The sequence below is a fragment of the Molothrus aeneus genome, chromosome 11 (genome assembly GCF_037042795.1).
Source record: "Molothrus aeneus isolate 106 chromosome 11, BPBGC_Maene_1.0, whole genome shotgun sequence".
In the NCBI taxonomy this organism is placed as follows: Eukaryota; Metazoa; Chordata; class Aves; order Passeriformes; family Icteridae; genus Molothrus; species Molothrus aeneus.
Window position 1 is genome coordinate 3,973,372 of NC_089656.1, and position 25,616 is coordinate 3,998,987.

Genomic DNA, 25,616 nt, shown 5'->3' on the forward strand with positions numbered 1-25,616 from the left:
AATTATCCTGCATAATTATTCAAAGCAAGAGGTGAAAATCTAGACAAGATCTTGAAATGTAAATGGTATTTGACCACAATAAATACTTTCCAGGCCCAGAGCAGAGGCATCTCAAGGACAAAGCTGTGGGCTCTGACACAGGCAATTGCCCACACCAACAGCATTCTTTGGAAATGAAGAAGTATGAGGCAATTTTGTCACCTAATGGGAAAGGGCATAAAGCCAGAAAGGCTCTATGTGGTTTACTAAGAACATAAATAGAGTAATTGAATCATCACCCAGCACAGGTACTGCTAAAGTTATCTAGAGTGTGTATTCCTTTAAAAAATGCAAGGACACTAATTAAAAAGGAAGAGAGACATATTTCTTCAGAACAAGCCTTCAGCTACAATGTACTTTTTAATGCCACGAATACCTTTGCTTTCATTATGCTTTCATTTTTTTAATTTTATTTAGCCTTTTATGGTAAAAATAACTGTAGGCATTATTAGCAATAATTCTAACATTTTAGAGAATTGCTTTGGTACATCATATAACTATCTCTAACTTAGGGCTGAGTAAATTTCAGTAAGTTTGAGAAATAGAAGGAAATAAGCCTTTATGGAGGTTTAAACAAGTGAGGCTCAGGAATATTAACTTTTGCTGCTTGACCCTTTTTGCTCTGGTTTAGTGGAAATCAAACTATATAATCCATCATTTTTGCACTAAAACACAGAATTTGCTAAGGTGTTTTTTATCCTTTTGCACATAACTAGAAGGTTACACAGAGCTCCTCAGAACCCAAGGGGTCACAGGTTTGCCATTGGGCAGTGGAGGGCTGGTGCACCTTGTCAAGGCAGTTTGCAGCTCTCAGCTGTGAAAGTGTGCTCAAACATAGCACAGATTTTCCCATTAGTAGCAGGAGAGGTGATCCACGTGGATAATAGCATGGGAAGGACCATATTATGAGGAAATACAAATGGGAAAGAGTGTGCTTGTGAAAAAATCTCTGTGTGAAGTGGCCTCAGTAGTTCAGGAGCAAGCACTAAAATCCAGGTATTGGGTGCTGAGTAGAAGCTGGAGACCTGATTCCAGCTGTGAATAAAGCATCTGAGTAATTCAGTAAAAAAAACCAAAAAAACCACCAAAAAAAGGTCAAACTAAGTAGTGAACATCATTATGACAAGGAAAAGGAGAGAGATTTGCAGTAACAGTCTAAATTATACTTCTGTTTTCTGGGCATTATAAATCCAGGCTGGACAACTGAGTTCTAGATTGGCAAATATAATTTTGTAAAAATTGTACAGGAGTGGGAACACTGTTCAAAGCTTAAAACACAAAAGGCTGGGATATTGGGTGGTGTTTTAGAAGGAAATAAGGTTTCCTGGGGCACAAAGCAGGGAAGGATTCAAGTAAGGAATGCAAGCAGAAATGTACATAACTATTTAGTGCACAGAATATTTATTAGTTACTTTGAGGGGATTTAGAGGCTGAGCATTTAGATACATAGCTGATATATCTTATATTAGCAAAGTGCATCTTTACTCTGACCAGCTACCAACTGGCCATCCTCACTATGAATATTAGAATTAGAAGTTCTAAAGGAAATAAGATTAATCTTAGAAATACTGTGTAGAATTGACCTCATTTGAGAACCTGAGTTGATCAGTTCTGAGCAGGTTGGGACTATCTGAGATCTCCACTGGTTTTTCTGCATGAGGGCAGGTGAGAGTAGGGGTTTGTAACTCAGTATAATTTCAGTCAATCTTCTTGAGGCACATTTCTGTCTGGAATAAAGACTCAGCAGCATGCTCTGAGCTTCTGGCAAAGGTGCAGGGCAGGGAAGAAAGGAACTATTTTGAAAAACAAAGGAGATGGCATTTTTAAAGGTGCATTCTGGTGTGCTGGAGAGGTCTTTTTTGCTTATTGCTGAAGGTATGCAAGTGAGAACGTTTGGTGCTGAACTCCTAGAACCTGATTCATATCCAGGATATCCAGCACTATTTTATCTGTGAAGGAAACATAAGATTAATTAAATGGTACTGTTAAGAAAATCAGTCTCAGAAAGGAATATGAGCTGTAAAAGTAATGACATTTAAATGCTTCTATAATAAATTCTGCTTTAATAAAAATCTTTATTAAAGCATTTTGATGTTTTGTCTATGAGTAAGGGAGGCATTTCATTTGAGCTATAAATTATTTTACTTCAATCATGAAATCATTTCAAATAAAAAGCCCCAAATATTCCAGACAACTCATCCTCAATCAGTCTGCTTATTGTTATTATTATTGCTGCTAGTCATTAGAAAATGTCATAGCTAATTATAATTGACAATAAGACCTTGCATATCTAAGTCAATATTTTTATAAGATTTTAATATGCATGAGGTATTAGCGTATTAATAATATAATTGCTCTAAAGTGTGGGACAGATTCCTGACTGTTTTATGGCAGCACAATTCCCTTGGTAAAGCTGGAATTGAGAAACACAGCAGCAAATCATGTCCTGGTACATTTGTTGTGTCTTACATTTTTTTTCAGTCAAATTCTTTTCTTTCTTGTCTACTGCCTTATTTTTAAGTCAAATTCTTTTCTGTCATTCAAGGGCATCATATTATTTTCTGGATTTTTTTTTTCCCTCATTGTTATATTTAGAAATTAAAACCTGTTACTACCTCACAGCAATTTAAGGCATTACAGTGCCTCAGAAAATCTAGAATCCGAATTAGGCTTGTGGTGCTTTGATCCACAAAAGTCCAGATCCAGTGGCATTTCATCACACTGTTATTATTCTAGAGTGTATAATGAAAGGTTCAGAAAAATTATTCTGAGGTTCAGAAAAATTATTCTAAGGTTCTTTGTTTTCCTAACTTTTTTCCTTCATAGTGGTGCATGCCACAAGGAAATGGAAATCCTTCACTCAAAATCTTTTAGTAGCCTCTTTTGCTGAAATGCTGGGTCTGCAGAGCATTATTCCTTCTTGGAGATTCTTCCAGAGATCACAAATGTTGTTTTTCTAGTGCTTGGTCTTGTCATTAGATATCATTTTTCCACTTGCTTCATGTTTGTTTGTTTGTGTGTTTGATTTACATTTGCCTTTTGCACAAAAATCTAACTGTAAAACTTCAAATATTTCTAGGTTGCCATTTCTTGTAGTTGTTAATCAGTGCACTGCTAGTAAGTGCTAAAACTTTAGCTGTATTTTTAATTTTGCAGTTGTAATGATTCCCCACTTCAGTACGTAGCACAGCTAATTTACTGAGTGTGACATAACTGCAAACTTCCTCCTGACTTGTGTCCTCGTTAGAGATAAATAAGGCTCAATTAGACAGTGCTTTTTCACAAATACAGGTTGTTTTCTGCCAGAAGTTGTTTCAGTTTCGTCTCTGGATAGATGTGTGGGTGGAAGGATATCAGCAGTGTTGGGTTTTTTATTGTTTTCCCTTAAGGATTTACTTAGGATCAGTGAACAATCTGGAATTGCTTCATTGTCATAAACCTGATATGACTTCAGCAGCTTCCAATACAGCCCTCTCAAGCAGCTCTACTAATACTTTATTTTGAATTATGTATTTGTTTACTCATATTGATGTGTCACATATATCTTTATTATGTGTCACTGTGAATATAAACCTCACTGTGGTCAGAATTAGATATGCAGAGCAGCCTCTAAGAACATGCTGTTTGCATCCAGAGCGTCTGCCAAGAGACAAGGACCCATAATTCTTACTCAAATATTGCAAAGATGTTACAATTTCTAATTAGGATACTCATTCCAACTCTTTCCAAGTCCCATCCCATCCATTTGTTCCCATTGTTTTCATAGCCCATTTTCCTCTCCTCCTGCATATTCCGTGCATTCACTGAATCCCAGGATCACTGGGGTTGGAAAATCCCTCCCAGCCCACGGAGTCCCAGCTGTGCCCGATGCCCACCTTGTCCCCAGCCCAGAGCCCTGAGTGCCACCTCCAGCCCTTCCTGGGACACCTGCAGGGATGGGCACTGCAAAGCTCCCTGGGCAGCCCCTGCCAAGGCCTGAGCAGCCTTTCCATGGGGAAATTCCTGCTGGTGCCCACCCTGAGCCCAGCCTGAGGCCGTTCCCTCTGCTCCTGTCCCTGTCCCTGGGAGCACAGCCCGACCCCCCGGCTGTCCCCTCCTGGCAGGGAGTTGTGCAGAGCCACAAGGGCCCCCCTGAGCCTCCTTTGCTCCAGGCTCAGCCCCTGCCCAGCTCCCTCAGGCCCTGCTGGGGCTCCAGCCCCTTCCCCAGCTCCGTTCCCTGCCCTGGACACGCTCCAGCCCCTGCAGGGCTCTGGTGGCCATGACAGGCCCAGCAGTGGCCGCAGGCCTCGAGGTCCCTCAGCGGGGCCAGCCCAGGGGCCGGGCCCTGCCCTGGGCCTGCTGCCACCCCAGGGCTGGCACAGCCCAGGTGCCACTGGCCTCTGGCACTGCTGCCTTTGTGCCCAGCCCTGTCCCCAGCACCCCCAGGGCCTTTGCCACCAGCAGCTTTCCAGCCCCTCTTTGCCAGCCCAGCTCCATGGGGTTGGGGTGAGCCCAGGGCAGGACCTGGCACTTGGCCCTGCTGTCCCTCAGCCCATGGATCCAGCCTGGCCAGATCCCTCTGCAGAGCCTTCCTGCCCTCCAGCAGATCCACATTCTCACTCAACCTGATGTTATCTGCAAACTCCCTGAGGATGATCTGGATGAGGGTTCCCTCATCCAGATCATCCATAAAGACCCTGAACAGGACTGGGCCCAACACTGAGCTCTGGGGGACACCCCTGGTGCCTGGCACCAGCTGGATGTGGCACCATTCCCTATTTCTGGGTCAGGCCATCAGCCAGTTTCTCATCCAGAGAAGGTACACCTGTCCATGCCATGTGCTGCAGCATCTCCAGGAGAATGCCATGGCAGCCTCCAAATCCCTCTCTGATGCAATAGGAGTGTTCCATGTAATGAGCATTCCTGTTATCCAGTATATGGAGCATCTCCTGTCTTTGCTAGCATTTGTTCTTTGGAGCTAATGCCACTGAATAGGAAGTAGTGACACCAAGGTGGAGTTTTCAAAATGTACATGTTGGGATTAAAGACAAACCACCATTCAGAGTCATTTGGAATAACCAGAAAGCCTTGAGTTTTGGGGTTGCTGAGTTTTTGGAAGGATGGCATGAGGGATGGTGTGGTTGCATTTCTCTTCACAGAGAAAAGCAAGGCGCAGCTTCCCAAGGATATTTTCTGGGAATCACAGTGAGGAACCTCAGAGAAAGAAAAAAACATTCTTATCTCAATTGCTGCTCCTGTGTTTGTTCACAAGTGGAGTGCATTGTGGAAGATTGTTTACCTGAAGGGAATTGATAATTGGATTCTGGTGTGACTGTTTTGATTCACTGACCAATTGAATCCACGTGTGTATGTCAGGACTGTTGGCTGACAGTCACAAGATTTAGTTGAGTGCTTGTGCAGTTTGTTTAGATGTCGTGTAATATAGTATAGAATAATATAGTATGAAGTAATTAATTAGCCTTCTGATATCAATGGAGTCAGAGGCATCGTTTCTCCTGCACTTCAGGGGACACCTGCTTTACAATAGAGTGGGGGTTGTCTTTGCTTCCCAATCCCCTCCAGCCCCAAGGTGGATATGAATTTCTTTCAGCATCCTCTGCTCCCTCCAGGACAAACTTAGAGCTCGCTCAGTGTGGCCCATGTTCTCATTTTCGTTGCAGCAGAGGATAACTTCTCCTCTCTTATCATGCTCAGCGAAATCTAAATAGAACAGAATCTTTTGATTTTTCCCTTATAGCCAGGCTTGTGGTAGAAGAGACCCTTTTCACACTTGTGAACTACATTTGAGGGGGTGTTTTGCTTTTCTGATCTAGTCTCTCCTTTTCAAGCCCTTTTGATCTGTCTGTGCACTGAGACAAGGCAATATCATGCAAATACACCATGTGAAATAAGATACTTCTGCAGAAAATTACAAACCTTTCCCGGTTTTGCAAATGGATCTTACAATTCACAGAGTATCAGAGGTAATTACAGAGGAACTATTTGTGAAGCTGCTGAATAACTGCACTTCTTCATGGCATGAAAAATAGCAGAGAGGTTGCATTGGAATGTCAAATTATAGCCTGACCTCAGATAAACAAAATGAGGGCTAACTAATTCTATCAGAATGCATTGTACCTGTAAGAAAGGAATAGGCTCCCTTTTAAATTTATTATCAAGTTTTATAAATCAGTGTTGATCCTTTGAAGTTAGCAAAGTACCTGGTTGAAATCCCTGGTGTAATTTAAAGTATATTTTTATTTGGAATCCTAAATGATTTCAAATGTAGTAAATAATTCAGTATTGCTACTTACAGTGGCAAGCAAAGAGCTGAGTGCAGGGCTAGGTGGAATATCACTTATAAAAAAATTTGGTCTTTTTGCAGGCATGTCTCCATTTTCTGTGTAATTTAGGTAATTGATTCACCTGATTGGTGCTGGGTTATATGAAATAATGTTAATGTCTTATGTGTACTTATGTACCAAAAAAAAAAAAAAATCCCACAGAAAAAGAATGTGAATGAAAACAGGACCTGAAGGATATGGTGTATTTAATTAGCATTTTCTGGCCTGATGTGTGCATGTATCAAATAAATTTTAATTTTTATTGTTTGTTTTGATATTATCAGCAACCTGAAAGTAAAATCAGTCCTTTAGTCCCAAGTGATACATCTCATATGTTGAATAAAGATAGGTGAGTGTGGCCTTCTTGAGTCACCTCTTTACAGATGGAGTTGCTTGCTGAGCTTTGGGAACCTCCTAACTGCAAACCCAGCTTTGAAGAGGTGGATGACATTAAGCCACTTCTTGGTTAGACTTGTGACATTCTCTTGGTGAGGAGATAGAAACAGAGTGTGACAAAGCTTTGCTCTTGCCTCATTCATCCTTCTGCGGCCCACAACAAAATATATCCAGGGAGCTGGAGAAAGGAGATAAAACTTCTCAACTCTGCTATTATTTTTCTCCCAAAGAATGACTGAAGGAACAAACCTGAGAAATATGTTCCACATCCTTTCCTTTCCGCGCCCCTCCCACACACATGTACACACAGACACTCGCCACAATCTGTGCTGCTCCGGCGAGTTCCATGTGCTAAAGAAATTCAAATTGAATAATAATTAGGAGGCTGTGTTTGTTTCTTGTCTTAGCACCTCGTACAGGAACCTTCCTGCTGATATGTACTGATAAGTTTATGCTGCCATTTCAATAATCCATGATTTCTCATCCTCTAAAAAGACAATCATTTCAATGGGGAATCAAAATCTTCCTGGTGAGCAGCTCTGTCTGGGCTTTTAGTTTGTTGTTTGAATTTTGTCCTAGCTCAGAAATAGCTTGTGTTCTGGTATTTTTAAGAGAAATGCTGGCAATTACTGCTGTCTTCCTGACAATTTTGGAGTGGGTTTCAGGCACTCAGCCTTTCTTGAATCAGATCATTACCCAACGCTGCAGACAAAGGAGCCCAGTATTTGCTGCACTATGTGATTTCTGGAGTTAAGCTTCAACATAAATAAAACTTCAGTTTCACAATAGCATCTGTGTATCTAAGGATTCTTGAAGTCAGATTTGTCAGTTTTATATGACAGAAAGATTGTTATAAGCTGTGGCATTCTAGAAGTAAAGGATTGCCTAAAGAAAACAACAACATAAACTCTAACAGGAGAAATAAACTTGTCCTGTGGATTATCTTAATAAAGTCACCAGATAAAACTTTGATAAAGTCATGGGAATTGGATCTGTTAAAATACAACTTAATAAGTTTGAAACATAAGGGATGTAAACCAAGCACTGTTGTTTTTACTAAGTCAGTGATTCAGATTTTGTTTTGATTTCTTTGCTAGAACTAGGTCTTCCTCTACTTCTAATTTAAAATATTATTTTTGTAGAAATTTCATTGAATCAGAGAAGCATGAAATAACCATTTCCAAACCATGTGGTGGTTATTATTATTATTATTATTCTTAATAATAATAATAATAATAATAATAATAATAATAATAATAATAATAATAATAATAATAATAATAATAATAATAATAATAATAATAAATGAGTTATTTTCTAGGAATCTACTTTCTATTCAGGTAAATTTTAGGTAAAATGCAAGACAGCTAATGATTTTTTATAGAGAATGTTGAAGTGATTTTGGATTATTTAATGACCTAAAATAAAACTGAACTAAACTGGATTCCTTTGGGTTAAAAAAAATTACAAACTTAATTTTGGGCCACAATAATTCTCTTTATCTCAAAAAGCATTTTATCAGTCAAGGGAAGACAGAGGGAAGTGCTTTAAGCAAGTTTATGAAGTCTTTAAGTGTTTATGGGGGTTGAAAAGCTGTATTTTATTTTTTTAGTTGTGGTACAAGACCAAAAATTATATTTATAAACTCTAGTTACTCCTAGAAAATCTTGCTGTGTGCAGTAACAATGTTGACAACACTCAGTGCTTTTTAATACAAATTTCCTACAATACAGGCACATTTCAGTTATGTAGGATTTTTTCCAGGAACGACGAAAACTGTTGATCCCAATAACAAGTGGTAAAAAATGGGGCTGTAGCCTCCAAAAGTTCAGGTTTGGAGACAATAAGTTGCTTGATAATGTTTGTTTGGGTTTTTTTGTTTGTTTGCTTTAATTTGACTTTGGTTATTTGATCTGCCTCATCATTTTGGTATCAAACTCTACAGTGTTTTTAAACCCTGAGCTGGTTTCAGTGGGTTGCTCAGAGGAGTACCAGCAAGTTGGGTATTTCAAGCATTTAATATTCCAGTTGAGTCTTGTGAACTGGGGAGAAAACAGAAGAGCTTTTTAGGTCCTTATAACCCTTGGAAACCTTTCAATATGCATTTCTAAACCTGGTGGATTGTTCATAATTTTTGGAAGTTTATTTATCAACCCAAACAAAGTTCCACTAGTTATTTTTGCATTGAGTCTTCCTTTCCTTGGATCCGTCTAGTGTGTTCTGTGCTCATCTAGACACAGAGCGGTGTCCTCAGATTACTCAGTCCTTCTGGGCAGCCCTAGCTTGAAAAGACTTTTATGTAATTAGTCTAGTGGAAATTTTGTCAATATTTTTCAATTTTGCATCTCAGAGCATTAAATTTTCAAACAAAGCTGATGTTTCTCAAGTCACAGCCCTAATGATACTTTTATATTGCAAAATTCAAGGTAGCACTTTTCAAACTGTGCATCACAATAAATACAGGTGCTAAAGCTTTAAAAATCTGGTTAGTTCATTATAGAATCTCTAACTTTACCCTTTTTTATGATTTTACATAAAATAACAGATTGGAAGTTAAGCAGTCAGTCTAGCTGTCCACCTGGTGCATGCAAGAAGATTCAGTCTCCCTTAAATCTGACTGAGGGGTTTATTGGGCAGAAACCCAAACTAAACAAAAACCCACGCAGCAATTAAACTCAGTTTTGTTCCTAGTTAGAAAGAACTAACTGTCCATTCATACAAATGAGGAAAAGTTCTGAATGTTGAATACTAATGAGTGAGAAACCCAAGGGCCTGAAGGGCAGTGACCATGCAGATGGGGCAGGTTGTGACCAGCCTGGATCCACTCCAATCACTTTCTACTCCCAGGTCAAGCATTTGGGGCATTGCCAGCAGGTCTGGGTTGAAGCTTGGACATCCTCTGTTCGTGTTTCAGCACCAAGAGTCTGCAGACATGAAACGTATGGAGGGGAACAGATGGAACCGTTCCATCCTGATGGTGTTTTCAACCTGGGTTTGCTTAGTGAGGACTCAGCAATGTGTCTGAATAGGTGTGCTCAGAGTGGAGGAAAACACTTAGCACAAAGTGGAATTTCCCTGGTGTTGGGGAAGATGAAGCAGGAAAGCCTTATAAATATGATTGCCTGGCAAAAGATTTTGAGAATATGGAAACTGTAAGTGAGATTGAAATAAAGCAAGCTTTGAGATCCCTCAGTTACTGAACAACTGGAAAACAATGGTGTGGCCAGCTGAAGGTAATCCCCTTTTGATGGAACAACACCCTCTGCTTGCAGACAGGCCCAAGGGTCAGAGCAGACCCTACAGCTTGGCAGAAGGGGCCCAAAGAGGAGTTTATAGGGTTTAAAATGTAACACAGTGTGGTAATGTAATGATTCTTATAGGCTGTATGGAAATGCTGTAGGGTTTGTACCTTGTACTAGATTGGTTAGTGAGAATTAGAATATTCAACACAGAAGAAGATTTATTGTATTGTAATGGGAACCTCACTCTCTCACTCTCTCTTTCTCTTGTGCTCTCATCCTTTCATCCTCTCTCTCTCTCATCCTCTTTACCACGCTCTTGCCTTCTCTCTCTTTCCCACCCTCTTTACTTCTCTGTGTTTGGCAGCTCCCAGCAGGGCCCTGCACCCAGGCCTTTGCAATAAACCCCAAGTTCCACGACCTGGCTTCAGACATCTCTCATCTCTGTGTGTCCCAACCATCCTACCCCCATCACTCCTACACCCTGGGAAGTTTGGGATGGCAAAATAATGCAGTGTATTCAGGGTGGTGGCCACTACAAGCTGGAGGTACATTTCCCTCTCTCATCTCTTTTTCTCAACAACAAATTTCACCACAGTCACAGGAACCCTAAAAAGCAGTGGATATCCCCTTGTTTGGAGATTTCCAAACCAGCTGGGTCTCTCTTGTGTTTAGTAAATTAATTTTTTAAATGAATTCTCATCAAATTTCTAATTATAATATCTTTAAATTTAATGTTTGTATTTCTGATGAAAGACAAACATTTTGGGGGCAGTCACAAGGGACATGAATAATTTCTTTAGAAGCTTATCTAATTAATTACATTTCTCTGTAATGTCTTTAAAATTTGAACTGCCATCATTTCATTAATTTAGATAAAAGTAAATCTTTAGTGTTTAAATATGACACTAGTGCTGAGAATTCTGATAAGCTTGAGATTCATTGTCTGTATTTTTATTAAGTGAAGATAAAAAAAGTGTTTAAAATGTTTGGAATATGATTTGCATATTAGGTTTTATTTGGTTTCAAATACATCATTATTTCATGCCATAAGTGCTCCCCTCACCTGTTAGTAAGTAAGATCATAAGATGCAAAAAATAAATATCGCTCATATAATATTTTGGTGGGTGTTTCCTTTTCCTCTTTAATATTCTTTCCATATTAAAACTTTCGGGTCCTTGAGATGGAAAACGTTGAAATCTTGATGTGTGGTGATCTTCCATGTCCTCTCCAGGAGGAATTTTGATATTTCAGAAAATCCCAGAGATAAAAAGCCTTTTATAGCACTGGTATATTTGAGTTTGCATTTTTTAAAATTACTATTTTTATGCCATTTCAATGTCAGTAGTGCAATTGAAATTTGCACATTTAGATTTATGGGTGGAGCTTCCCATCTTGTGGATGTCTTTAGCACACAAGGAGTAAACAAGGCTGTAAGACATCAGATTTGATCAGGTCACGACAGAATTAATCCTGATGGAAACCACAAACCCACAGTGTATATGGTGATTCTGCCTTTATTCATCTCTGCTGTTTGTAGAGCTGCCACCAGTTGGTCCCTGAGCGCTGGTGGGGCCTGATCTTCTTGGACTTTGTAGTTATTTGTACTGAGAAGTGCACTGAATATTGAGATTTGTCATTGCTGCTGATACAAATGATGTAGAATACCATCTCTGGAAAATGATATTCACCAGGAGATGGACTTTGACACTGGGGTTGAGGTACCTGTGGAGGTGTGCATGTGCTGTGGAACAGTTTATCAAACTCTCCAAGTCAGCCGGTGACCTCAGTTTAAACTGAATTCATGGGCTTGCTCCTTGGGGAAAAATAATTTAAAATATTTATAAGTAGTCTCTGAGCAAATTAACGATGCTGAATTGAGGGAAAGACACAGGCAGCTGCCTCTGAAAGCTATTCAAAGTAGATGAAAACTGTTGGTTTAGCTTTTCTTGCCTTACAGCTCATTCTACTCTTCACAGTGATAAGCAATTTTATGCAAAATAGCTCTATATTATAAATAATGAGTTGTTACTTCAGTGAAAAAAGTTCACAGGTCACGGTTTTGGTCAGTGGTAGATGATCAAAGTGCTTTAATTGTCCAAATTACTGTCTAGTTTCCTGCCTGTCACTCTCCCATCCATCTTTTTCCCAATGTGGGTCAGTACTTTAACTGTGTTTGCAATGAAGAAATAATAGATGTGCAGTCAGAACAATTAATGAAGTAAAATGTGCTGTTCTCTGCCAAAGATAAACAAAGAAATAAATCTCTGCTGTTTGCAGCCTTCCCCTTTCCATATATAATGGACTTTATCAATAAAACAATACAAACTTCATCAAAGAAAAATCTTACCAATTTAGACCAAGAAAGGTCTTCATTGAGCTAATCTACAACAAATGCAGTTTGCAGCAGGGATCTATTTATTCTTTTCAGCCACCAAGCCCTGGCCATCCTTCTTCAGCTGGCACTCCAACTCCACGATCCGTTGCAGATGAGGCAGCCCAATTAAGCAAGGGCAGCAGACAGGAAGAGCATGGTGACAGTGCCAGCACTGCTGTATTTAATTCCCAATTAAATATGCTTACCTTGGGTTCTTTGGTCTCTTTCCTCAGGGAACCACAGCCAGGTGTCCCGGGTGCCTGTTGCTATCAAAGTTCTGGATGTGAACGACAACGCCCCTGAGTTTGCATCAGAGCACGAGGCCTTCCTGTGTGAGAATGGCAAGCCTGGACAAGTGAGTATCCCAGGTTTTATGTGATGTGAGATTGGGATGGAGTTTCTCCCTGTCACTTTGTGTCATCTTTACTCCCAAAATGGGTGCCCATGTGTTCATGCTAACAGCTCTTAGCATTAACTCAAGATAAACCCATGATCACTTTCATGGGATGTCTTCTATAATTAAATAAACTTTTCCCCTTAAGTTTTAAATTAAAGGTGAATTTAATTTTAAATTAAAGGTGAGTACTTTGGGACAATAACCTGAAAAAATCCTGAGTGTCTCTAAGCTCCCAACATCGCACTCTGTGTAATGGAGCTCAGCACTTTGTAAGTTCATGTGCGTTAGTTGGTGAAAGTATAATCCAACCTGAATTCCAGTTCAGTTATTGACCTACATTGCAGCTGCTCCCAGGTATAATTTAGAATAAACATTTAAAACAATAAGCCCATTTCCCCTTGACCTTATCTCATTATAATCTCTGTTCAGTTCTTGCTTTTCTATGACAGTTGGGAAAAAAAATTAAACAGCAAACCAGAACTTGATGGAAAGTGAAGTAAATTGTAATTGTGTTTGAAGATGGTGTTGGAAAAGGGAAGTTCAAATTTTCGTTATATTAAAAAAAATATAAAAATGTTATTGCCTTCTTCATTTAATGAAAAAAGCTTGGTGAAGAAACTCACACAACACTCTCCAAGGTGAGGTCAACAGCAACATGTCAGAAGCAGGATTCAAACTGTTTAGTCTTTTTCAAAGAAATGAAGCAGATTTGTTCAAAGGTATGCACTTTGAAGGACAAATGTACAGAAATAGGGAAGAATATTTCATATGCCACCTAAATAAGAAGGTGAAGATTCAAGAATATGCACAGACATTTAGAAAGTAATGCAGTGTAAATGAGATGTAACTTTTGTCCAGCAAGAGAAACACTGGGTGTTAACACAATTCGATGTTTTTAAACTTTGCAATTTATTTCTAGATTGTGACATTTTATGTAAATAAACAGCAGCTGACAGCATGACATGGCTTGTTAATCCAACTATTCCTGTGTCTCATGTGGGTGTTAGACATGAAATTCACTGTTCTCCAAAGAAGGTTACCTGACAATAGAGTTAGAAGTTATTTTCTTTTTAGTAGTTTAAAATGACAACCTATATAGCAGTGTCTGACAACCCAGCTCTGCATACAGGATTGTATTGTTCCAGAGGATGATTTGACTTCTAGCACCCCTTTTTGTTTAGTAAAATGGTGTCAAAAATGTGCTACTTAAGAAATGAGAATTCTCTCTATCCACTGAAGAGGAGATGTGCCCTCATGGGCAAACAGTGATGTTACAGTTGGCAATTCAGTTCTTCTAGCTCAGAGTGGATTTCTGTTCACCTCAGGGTGGATTTCTGCTGCTGAGTAGTTGCATTTTCCAGGATAGATCAAATCCTAATGACTATGCCTTTATCCAGGATTCAGTGAGCTTCCCTAAAATCAGAAAGTTCTGTTGTACAGTGTTTTCTGACTGTATTTATCTGATATTCCTATCGATTTCAGGTGGTTTAAGAGATGGTGAAAAATGTTCACATTTTGTTTTGGAATAAAATGATAAATGAGATGATTAAGAGTCAGCAGGTAAAAGAGGCTTTTGTTTAAGCACTTACAGAAAACTTTCATTAAAGCTTGATATTCTATATCTACCATTGCCTCTTACACTCTTGCTCTGATGGCAGATGTCACTCTTGAGCATGAGTCGTCGTGTGAACTTTACAGATGGTTATTAAATATTTGGCTGCCAGCATGGATGAGGTGGCACTGATCCTGTAATTTATTCTGTGTTTAAACAAATAGCACTACTGGAACAGTAACCAGTCCAGAATAATCTCCAAGGTTAGGTTCTGAATTGAAGGTGTCATTCAAAAATCATCAGCTCTTGTAAAGATTTTAGTAACTCCACTGCCTTATTGTATTTTCTTATGCTTATTTCTATATTCAAGTTTTGGAAGAAGTCCTATTTATAAGTTAAAATATAGAATTCAAGGAACTACATATATCTCAGTTATGAAATGGGTGATATGAGAAAGATACTACTAGTAGCAAAAGACTAATTTGGATGGCTGTCCAAAGCTTAAACTCAAATGTTACACATGCAGGAAAGGTGCAATTGTCTTAAGGTATTCCTGTCTGTTGACATTTGCAGTTCCATTTAAATCTAAGTTTAAATCAATTTTGATTTACCATAAAGGTGATTATATTTGAACTATTGGTAAAACCTTATGTGCAGCCACTAAATACATTGCACCATCTATTCCAGTGCACTTTCTAAGTGTTCTGTTTTGGGTTCTGATATAATTGCAGTAGCAAGTACAGCTGCTAGTGAGGTGACATTGTGGATTAAAAACTCTTGATGTGTAACGCTGCCAGATGCATTTTCCTTGCCTTGACCTACCTCTGAGTAAAGGTACCACAGGCTGATTGGAGAGGAAAGGGAGGGAGAAGGAAATCTGTTTTTTATGCTTGTATTTCTGTGCTCCTCTCACATTTTTACACACAACAGAGAGTTGCCAGAAATGTTTTTTGTCAGTTATAGGGGGGAAAAAACAACAAACTCCAAAAATTTGAATATACTGTTACAGTACCTCTAAGTTAGCCACAAATCACCTCTTGCCTTTTCCTATTACCCCTTTTTTTTCTGCATAATTCCAATTGCTAAAACCAGAACATTCATGGTTTGCTGACTATAGCTGTGCTGTTGATTGCTCTCCAGCACAATAAAATTATTTTCCTGTAGACCTACGACAGAACTTGTGTAATGCTGAGTAAGAAAAGTGCCTCACTCGCTATTTCCCCAGTCCATACTCAGACTTTTCCAGGGAAGTGCTGTTTGCTGGAAACAAAGCTACAAAATCTTCACTTGTTAGTGCAGACAGCGATATATGAGAGCTGAAGGCAGCTTTAAACTGGAGCAATATAAAACTGAGCACACTGCTCCTCCAGCCTCCCACAGTTTGTCTCTATTTTATTCACTTTTCCTACTAGATTGTTTTTCTTTCTAATGGGTGAAATCTTCAGGTAGATCTTTGTCTTTCCAGCTAGAGCCATCCCTTTACTGCCAGAACCTGCATTTGACTCTTCAGACAAAGTTAAAATTGCTCTGTGGTGACTCTACTCTTATGGTGCTTTGAGTCTGCAAAATAATGCAGAAATAACCATGAACAGCAATGGGACTGCAAAGGCTTTTCCAGAGTTGGAACATCAGTCTTATTAAAACTAGAAAAGTGTTTATTAGTGATAAGGAACCATTCTTAGTGAGGTTAATGGGTTGCATCACAGGAAGAGTCTTTTAAAAAGTACCATGGACTAAAATTGCACATAGATATTTATGATGTCTTGAAAATAACTTTGTTTTCTATTTATCCTTGTATATATTATTTCAGGCACATGTAGCTTTGTAGAACTGCAATACAAACCTACAAATTAGAAAGTCAAGCTGTCCTAGGGGACCATTTAACTATTCATTACAATCCAGTGCTGTCTGCTAAACAAAATATGCTGATTTGCTAAGTTTCTGCTAAATGTATGTACAGAATCAAATGCATGCATGAAGTATTAATACAACATCAAAGTTGGAATTTTACATGTAAGAATTTCAGAAATTTCAAGACTGAACAGCCAAAGGGTTATTAACTTTTACTGGATATGTAGTGAAAAAGAAAAAAACGATCCGTTCTTGTTTTCTTTATTGATAAATTTCTCTATAGAGGAACATCTTTGGGGTGGGTGTTGTTACCAGGAAAGAAAAGACATCTGTAGTGGGCAAGAGGCCAGTCCTGGGGTAGTCACAGGACCAAGGCAGTGCCTGTCCCTTGTGCTGGCCCTGCTGAGGGACCTCCAGCACTGGGGGAAGTTTTGGGAGCCCTGCAGGGGCTGGAGCGTGTCCAGGGCAGGGAACGGAGCTGGGGAAGGGGCTGGAGCCCCAGCAGGGCCTGAGGGAGCTGGGCAGGGGCTGAGCCTGGAGCAAAGGAGGCTCAGGGGGGCCCTTGTGGCTCTGCACAACTCCCTGCCAGGAGGGGACAGCCGGGGGGTCGGGCTGTGCTCCCAGGGACAGGGACAGGAGCAGAGGGAACGGCCTCAGGCTGGGCTCAGGGTGGGCACCAGCAGGAATTTCCCCATGGAAAGGCTGCTCAGGCCTTGGCAGGGGCTGCCCAGGGAGCTTTGCAGTGCCCATCCCTGCAGGTGTCCCAGGAAGGGCTGGAGGTGGCACTCAGGGCTCTGGGCTGGGGACGGGGTGGGCATCGGGCACAGCTGGGACTCCATGGGCTGGGAGGGATTTTCCATCCTCAATGATTCTGTGCCTCTGTGATTTTGGGATTCTCAGCCATGTTGTGAAGCACAAATTAAGAATTGGAGAATTACCTCAATAATATTCCATTGCCTGAGCACACACCACTGAGTAGTAAAATATGCCTATCAGCACACTAATAAAAACTTGGAAATGAGAATTACTGGACTTTTCTGACCCCTGTCGAGTAAAAGATAGCACAGTTTAATATCACTGCATATGTATTATGTTTTCTGTTGTGGTTTTTTTTTTTAAAGACCTTATCTTAATGCAAACACACAAAGAAATAAGGTTGCTATGGGAACTCTAACTCTTAATTCTGTGATGTGTGCATGTAACACAACAAATGTGGTATTGCACTAAGCCTGTCTTTTGCATATAATTTTTGGTGCATTTTTAGAGAAAGAAGCATTTTATAAACAATGTAGGGAATGGATGGAATACCAGTACCTACAAAATATTATAACAATCTGATAAACTGTTATGTGCACTTGCCCTTCCAGATTTCACTGTGCCAGTATCCTTTTTCCCTATTGCTTTCCCATTCTATCAGTGTTTGAAAAATTGAACAGTTATAAAATATATCTGTCTAAACATATTTGCCTTGTTCAGGATCCCAGCCCAAAGTGCACTTCCCTATGGAGATGAATTACTGGTACGTGCTCCAGCCCTGGGCACATCACAGTGGGTGCTCCAGTGCCTGACACCTCTGCAAAGAGAAAGCTGAAAATCCTTCCCAACCATCTGCAAATGGCTCCAGCTCTGCACTGGGACAGGCAGAGGCTACTTAGATATTTTTCCATTCTTTTTATTTTTCCCACTTTAGGATCCATTATTCAGCTATTAATTTGGAGACCTACTTCTTAAAGTAAAAAAGTAAAAGCTGAATTAGGCCTATTTTTTTGTCCATCTCTTCTAATACATTTGTTTGAAATCCTGGCAAGGTTTCCACCTTGATATATGCAGTTATAAAAAAAAAAACCAAAACCACCCTATTTATATGATATTTAATAAATCTAATTTTTTTCATTAGATTTTTGACAATAATAATGATAAAGCTGACCTATCCAGAATATGATTAGGCTAGGAATTAATTGTCTCACATTCCTTCCTAAATTGGGTTGTCCTACAAATATCACTGCTGGCTAAAACATTTTTTTACATACATAATTTCAAATATTTATGTTTTGGTGTTGATCCCTATGGTTATCTAGTAAGATTTTGTTCTTTCTTTGACTCTTGAAGAACATAAATATGATTTTGATGATTGTCATGTATATAACACATACAGAGTGATAGTCTTATGGTTAAACCAGAATAAAATCTTAGTTATTGGCATTTTCTTAGTGGAAATTTTAAAATTAAAGTCTATGAATTTGGACAGCATCAAACCCTGCTTCCATTTTTCACTCTATACTTTAAAGTTTTTAGTGATTCCTAATTTGAATTTAATTGTGCAAGAAATTATAGGTGCATTGCTTTAGACATTGCAAATAAATATATAACAATTGTTATTGGATTCAATGGACATGGAAAAGGTCAATAATTCTAATTAAATTTCTTATGAACATCATCTAGCATGAGCTAACTAGACCTGAAAGCCAGATCTGAGGGTGGGATCTGGATCCATGGCTGGTTTTGTTTCTGTTTCTCTGGAAAACCTTTGGCATCAAAAGCAAGTGCACCAAATATGTTAAAATTCCCATCAAAACAAAAAAAAATCACAAAGAAACCCAAAAATATCAAGCAAAAAACCCCAAACCTCCTGGTTATTTTAAAATAGTGTTTATTCATTTCATAGTCCTGTGCAACTTTGTATGAAGATGATCAGCTGCATTACCTGAGTAATGTAAAAGGTAAAAATTGTAAATGGAGGTAAATCCACTTCAGACACTGCAGTTGGTCATGTAAATCATATGAAGTACTTCATACGAAGTTACTTGATTATTCAAAGTTATCCAAACTACCCAAAGCACTCTTCTCACTTAATTATCTTGCATTATTCTAGGAATCATTAATTAATAATGATGTTATTAAAAACCAAACAACCATATCTTCCTAGTACAGGAGTAACTGAGGTTTTATTAGAATTAAGGGGAAAAAATACAGCCCTTGATATTTTCTTTTTTTTTTTTCTTTATTCAATTTTGATTTTTTTCTCATCTAAAATTTCACATCCAAATTAATTTTAAAAATACTAATTATTCTATGAAGGGAAATGTGGGGTAGGGGAAGGAGTAAGGATTAAAGGTAAATTATAAATCCAAGTCCAGTGAGAAGTGTGGTTGTGTAAATGAAAGCTTGCCATGGGCAATATGAGTCTTTCTGAAGCACAATTTTCCTATTTTTGTTGAATAATAATTTATTACTTGTCTAAATCACCAGCAGTTTCTGCTGGCCTCTCTTACCTGTCTCTCCTTATTTGCTGGCTCTTTGTTCTGGAACCATTTTAAAAGGGGCAGATACAGTTCCTCTTCCCAAGGTTTTCAGTCTAAGGTCTATAAAAGCCTTGCAGAGTTATAAATTATCTTTTTAAATCTGACATGGAGAGAAATGAAATGTGTCCAATAAATACAATTTTTTTCAGCACTGTCTGTTTATCAGGAGTGTGAAAACTTAATGAGCCCATTTATGTTACAGGTAATTCAGATTGTCAGTGCTGTTGACAAGGATGATCCTAAAAATGGGCATTATTTCCTGTACAGCCTTCTTCCTGAAATGGTCAACAACCCAAATTTCACCATCAAGAAAAATGAAGGTAAGTAGAACAAATATAAAATGTGTATTTCAACAAGTTACTTTCAAATTGTTTTTTTGATTTCCAGTTACTTTACCAGTGTGTCCTTTCTGCAATTAAAATGTAAATAATTTGCTGAATGATAACTTCATTATATCACTTAAGCTATTTCCAATAAGTTTAAAGTAGATAAGAAGCAAGTAAAATGAATGTGGAATTTAGATCCAGAAGACAGCTCACTGGCTTAAATAAAATGAAAGGATGGATTTACTGCCTGTATTATTCCTATTAATTTGAAATTCCAGAGATATGGTGTAAGATGAAAATCTGAAATTATGTTGATAAATAAATGTTTATTCCTACATTGACTGTTTATGGATGGGAACATAAAATTAAGTATCTACTAAATCTCCCAAAGAAACCACCTTTTCAGCCTGTTTTGTGTGTATAAAGGTTCCAAAGTATTTTGGTGAGGAGCTTTTGCTAGGAAGAGAAATCCCTTAGGTCAGCAAAGCCCAGAAGGGCGCTTTGAGTCCCTGTGCTTTGGAGCACTTCTGGAAGGGCAAAATGTCATTTTGCAGGGCTGTACAAGGGACCATTCACATGTGATGGGAAAAAGACCCATTTAATGTTGTTGGGCAATAAATTTATACTGATCCTATTCTTTGGCACACAGATCAGTTTGAAGGTCAGGTGAGAGAAGGAGCTAGGACTGATCCCAAGAATGCTCTACAGAGTGCTCCATGTGTTTGTAGTTGAATATTCAGCAAAGTTGTTCTATCTTGGCTCTTTTTAATAAAACACACCCTGCCAGGAATTCTGGTCAAATTCAGTTTCTTATTTGAAATTGTAAGAAAGTAAAACCCTGTTTAGTCCATTACTAATAGGAAGATGAATGAGTGTGCTGTATGTGCAGGGGTGTAAAAGCAATACATGAAATGTCAATTAAAGAGGAAATGCTGTTTGCACTTTTTTATTCTATCTGTTCCAACCTAGAATCATGATGACACTGTTTTGCTAAGTGACACTGCATCTATATTCTTTAATCTGCTTAAATATATCCTATATTTTGCTTTTCTTAAGATGTGTTTTTCTCTTCTAGCATTCACAAAGTGTGTCTCTACTTATATCTCTATTTTCTTGTAGTAAATGAGTCTCTGTGTGTTTTCTGGAGAAGATAAAACAAATCTCTTCAAAATGCATTTCATAATCATCAGCAGTGTAACACAAATTGAATTAAGCATCCTAAATGTGAGGTGGTTTGCTTGGCACAGCATGACAAAGTAAAAAAGATCTTAGCATTTCTCTTCATGTTTAAATACTGAGCTCACGTTGCTAATTACCCTTGTCTTTCCAATCTGTTACCTATTTAAGACCCACTCCTGCTCCTACTCACAGACAATGGCAAAATGAGTCCTGAGCTGAGTGGGAGTGAGGAAACTTTCTCTGTAACAAGGTTTAGAAAAATAAGTCAAATTTACATCATTGCCACTCAGTTTTATGCAGTTTTTAATGTGTTTGAATCAGTTAAATGTGAAAATCCTCTTAAAACAACTACCTGAAATCTCTTGAAATGAAAAATCTGCTTGAAGAGACTTTTCTGATTCAATCCTCCAGTATCCAATAATAAAATTCCAAGTATGCATGCCACCCTTGTCTATCAAGGTTGCTCAGTCAGGGGTGCTGTGCACAGTTGATGTTAGAACATGATCTCCCACAGGAAGCAAATACTCCTGTCAGAGCCAAGATCAGGGTATCATTTGGCTGAGGTGAGTTTTATGTCCTTTAAACATCATAGCTCTTCAGTAAGTCTTTAGTTAGTTATGCCACTTAAACAATGAACTTGACTATGACTTTGTCTTGAATGTATCTGCCAGATAAGCATGAGTGATTATTCCTGTTGAAAGACAGCAATATCCCTCAAACCCCCTGAATTCACAAGTCAAATTTCTCCCTTTTTTTGTATTACTTAGTGTCTGAGCTGTCCATAACCAAGCTGGTGTGATGTGGAACTGTAAGGAAATGTCTGTAACAAACCTCCTTTCCTTTCTGGAGATCACATCAATGCTCAACACAGTAAAGCTTGAAACAGAAAAACATTCCCTCACACTGATGGCCAAAATCCTTGACATCTTCCTGACTGTGTCCTCAGCCTTATTTTCCTCTCAGATTAATTAATTCCTGCCAAACTAATTCTTCAAGGCAGCAGAAACTTTATGGCTGCTGAAGAAATGCTGTCTACTTGTGAATACCACACAGGGACTGCATTTTCTCAGGAAGCCTCCTGTAGAAACCCAATTTTTACTTGCTAGAATTAGCACATCTCTTTATTTAAATAATTTTTTAGTACTTTGCCTTTCTTCAAAATTCAAAATTCTCTTGAGGGTTGAGATAAACAGAAGTACTGCTCCTCAAGAAATGATATTGCCCTTTTGGATTCTCTTGTGCTTTAGGTAACTGGTGGCATTTGGCCACCATGTAACAGTGACATTGAACGTGGTGACATTGCTGTGCCAACAGTGCAGTTTGGCATCTGCCAGAGAAAAAAGCTGCAGTGCCCTCTTTCTGTCCCTCCTGCCAAGCAATACATAAGATGTCTGTGATTTGGAATGTTGCCTTCCTGTGTGGAACATAAGCATAACCATTAATCAATTTAGCTTCTTGCACACAGGCTGATTCTGTTGTTCAAACCTTCCAGATCACCCTAAGGCAACTTCCCCTGATAGTCAGTAATTAACTGTGCTGCTGACATGCACTGCAAATATTATGATTGGCCATGTTGTTGAGAAATGTGTTTAACTAAGTGACACAATAGGTATCTTCATCAGGAACCAAAAAAAAAAACCAAAAAAAAAACCCCCAAAACACTTCTCAGAATATTTTATTACATATATAGAAGTTATGCTGTGCTCACAGCAGAATCTGTGCCTTGAAATGATGCACTGGTGTTCTTCATTTGCTTGGTTTGTTTAATTTCCATTTTAATTCCCATATTAATTTTTCCATATTACTTTTCCATATTAATTTCCATATTATAAATTTCCATATTCCTTCTGTAGACAAGATACCCAAAACTGTAGAGACTGTGGTACCTTTCTGATGTAAATAATGTAAAAAATGTAAATTTAAATGCCGTCGTGCATCTCACTGAATATCTGTAGATCATCTCTTAGCCATCTTTATTTTCCATATCTACTGATGCTTTTCTTCTGTCCTTTTCTGAGCTCAGATGTCCATTACTGGTGGGGTTTGTAGGTTTAGTGCCTTGGGTTCCTGGGCAGGGAGTGATAATCCAAATCCAGGCAATCATGCCCTCTCAAGCTGTAATCAAGGCATGCTGAGCGCTTGGATTGCCAGGTGCAAAAACCTTTATCCCCTCTCAAGAGAAATAATAGAGTTATATAAAAAAATATATATATAAGAAGTTAAAGCCAGATAAAAATCATGTCATGTTTGCTGTGTTAGACCTGTGACTAAACCTGTGACTCTGTGACATAACAAGTCCCTGACTGCACAAACTCCTGACTGAATCTCTGGGCACTTTTCACGTGCTTTTGTGCTGGGTTTTCTGCATAGGAACAGAAGCAGGGAAAAAAGTGAAAATCCATGTTTTGTGTGGTGTGTCTGAGAAACCTTGAACCAGAAAAACCTCAAATTTCAGATGAAAATATCTCATGTTTAGACAAGTGTTGATACACTCTAGCAATGTGTTGTAGACTGACTAGAATTAACCCTTCCAAAAAAACTGTAGGCACACAATAAATGACAAAAAAATGACAGGAATCTAGACAACTGATGAGGATTTTGTACTGTCATGGCATCAGAAAACGGAAATGAGACCTCTGGAAATGGAATTAGGATTTGTTGACAGCTTTTTTTTTCAGGTGAATGGGCTTCACAGAGCATTTCCTAAAATCTTCTGCTGCATCCCAACAACCCTCTCACAGCAGTACCTGTTTTCAGCATTGAATCCTTCAGGTTCCTTTAGATTGTTCAAGTGAGAACAGAACTCTGTGATAGAAGCATTTTCACACATGCAAACATTTTGATATGCTGCCAGTGCAATTTTTACTGTCAAAAACTACCAAACACTTCTTTGCCATAAAGAGACCCAAAGTTTTTTCCCATGAGAACTTGCCATCGCTATTCCATTTTTATGATGCCAGAATCTGTTTCCTAATGGAAAAAACCCCAAACTGGACATTCCAGAGTGCCTTTGGATGCAGTAATTCTTCTGACAGGAGAAATCTTTCCTGGATAAAGTGTATATTCCATAATTCTTGTAGGGCTTATGCAGCACAGCAGTCCTGGAGTTGCCTGGCCCATGGGCAGGGCTTACCTTTGGGTTAAGAACCTTACTGGCATGAGCTCATATTCCTGCAGAAATCCCATAGCCTGATTTGGCTTGTAATAGGCTGATTATCAGTGATCAGCCTTCTCTCTCCTCAAATATTCAATGTCCATCTGGCAAGTGGAGCTCTGAGTTTGGTCCTGATTCTAGTGAGTGCATAGTAAAATTACTTTTTTTTTTTTTTCTAATTGAAGAATTATATATCTGCCTAAATGAACTGTTCTGTTGGTTCTGTCTAACAAGCTTAATATTTATACTTAGCCACACTTAGTCTGTTACATCTATGATACATATAATAGCTCCAAGAGTGATCATGTTTGAATGTCCATTTCTTTCATTCTTTCCTTCAAGTTAAATCTTGCTCATGTCCTCCCTGTGCTGCTTTGAAAGTGCAGGCACTGAGTCAGGTGTTTTAAAGGAAATGGCCTGGTATAATCAATTACTGCCTTGCATGCCTTTGTATACTATGGATTATTTTATATTTCATCACCTATTTACCATTAGAAACCAAATATTTCTAAACTTTCACAATAATTGAGGAAAACAATGACAAACAAGCACTTTTAGATATCCCAAATAATAAGACAAATTATTATCACTTTTTTTGTTAAAGTACTTCTCTGTCACTGTGATTTTAATACAATAAAACCTGGATTTTTTCGCCAGCTTTTTTCATCAAAGTATTTTTAGCAGCATCTGTCAAATACATTCCTGGAGGGTGAGTCTTTTGTTCCCACCAGAGTAACTCTCATGTGTTAAAATAAGTCTTTCCCTGAAGCAGTTCCTTTTGGCATTTCTGGCTAAGTCTCTCTGCCATTGTCTCAGCTGCCAGCTGAAGCTCCTTCTGTGTTTTTGATTGACTTTTCTCTCCAAATGTATCCCTCAGAGAGCTCTGAGGTGACTCCTCTGTTTCACTGCCCTCCTTTCACTTTGCCCAATTTCAAAGTTAACCCCCTGACCCCAGGTACAAATTGCCAGAGTGAGGACATCATTAAGCCCATCATTTCTGGGTGGATGTGCAGTGAACATCCAGAATCACAGCACCCAAACAGTGCCTTGGATGTGAGCAGCACATCCTCACACATTGCTGCAGTTTCAGGCAATTTTGGGAAGCTTTGTGGCCCAGCTGCCACGTGCCAGAGGGTGTTCCACAATGGCACTGCTCGAGGGAAAGCACATGCTTATGTATTTCTAATGGGTTTAATTATCATCCTCATTTCTTTTCTATATCAGTAATTAGACTTTCAAACTCCAAAACATTCCAAATCACATCCTTGTTAGTGGTTTTCTTCAAATTAAGTGATGTGCTCAGTCTTGCATCTTATAAGTTATTATTTTTCTACCATCTGTCAATATTAGCGGTATGGAATAACATCCAGAGGATGTAAAGGAATAATGAGGCATAATCTAAGGAAAAGCATTGATCAACATCTCTTTTAATAGATGTGGTTTTTGTCACCAGAAATCACAAGGAATACTTGCATAACAA

The 25,616-nt window shown here is 38.7% G+C and overlaps 1 protein-coding gene across 1 annotated transcript in view; it reads left to right on the forward strand.

Moving 5' to 3' along the window:
• CDH8 (cadherin 8) overlaps positions 1-25,616 on the forward strand; it is a 162,171-nt gene that overhangs the window by 114,103 nt on the left and 22,452 nt on the right. The window contains exons 9-10 of the mRNA XM_066557704.1: positions 12,609-12,730; positions 19,680-19,797. Of these exons, the coding sequence (XP_066413801.1) occupies positions 12,609-12,730; positions 19,680-19,797 (240 nt within the window). The remainder of the gene's footprint in view (positions 1-12,608; positions 12,731-19,679; positions 19,798-25,616) is intronic.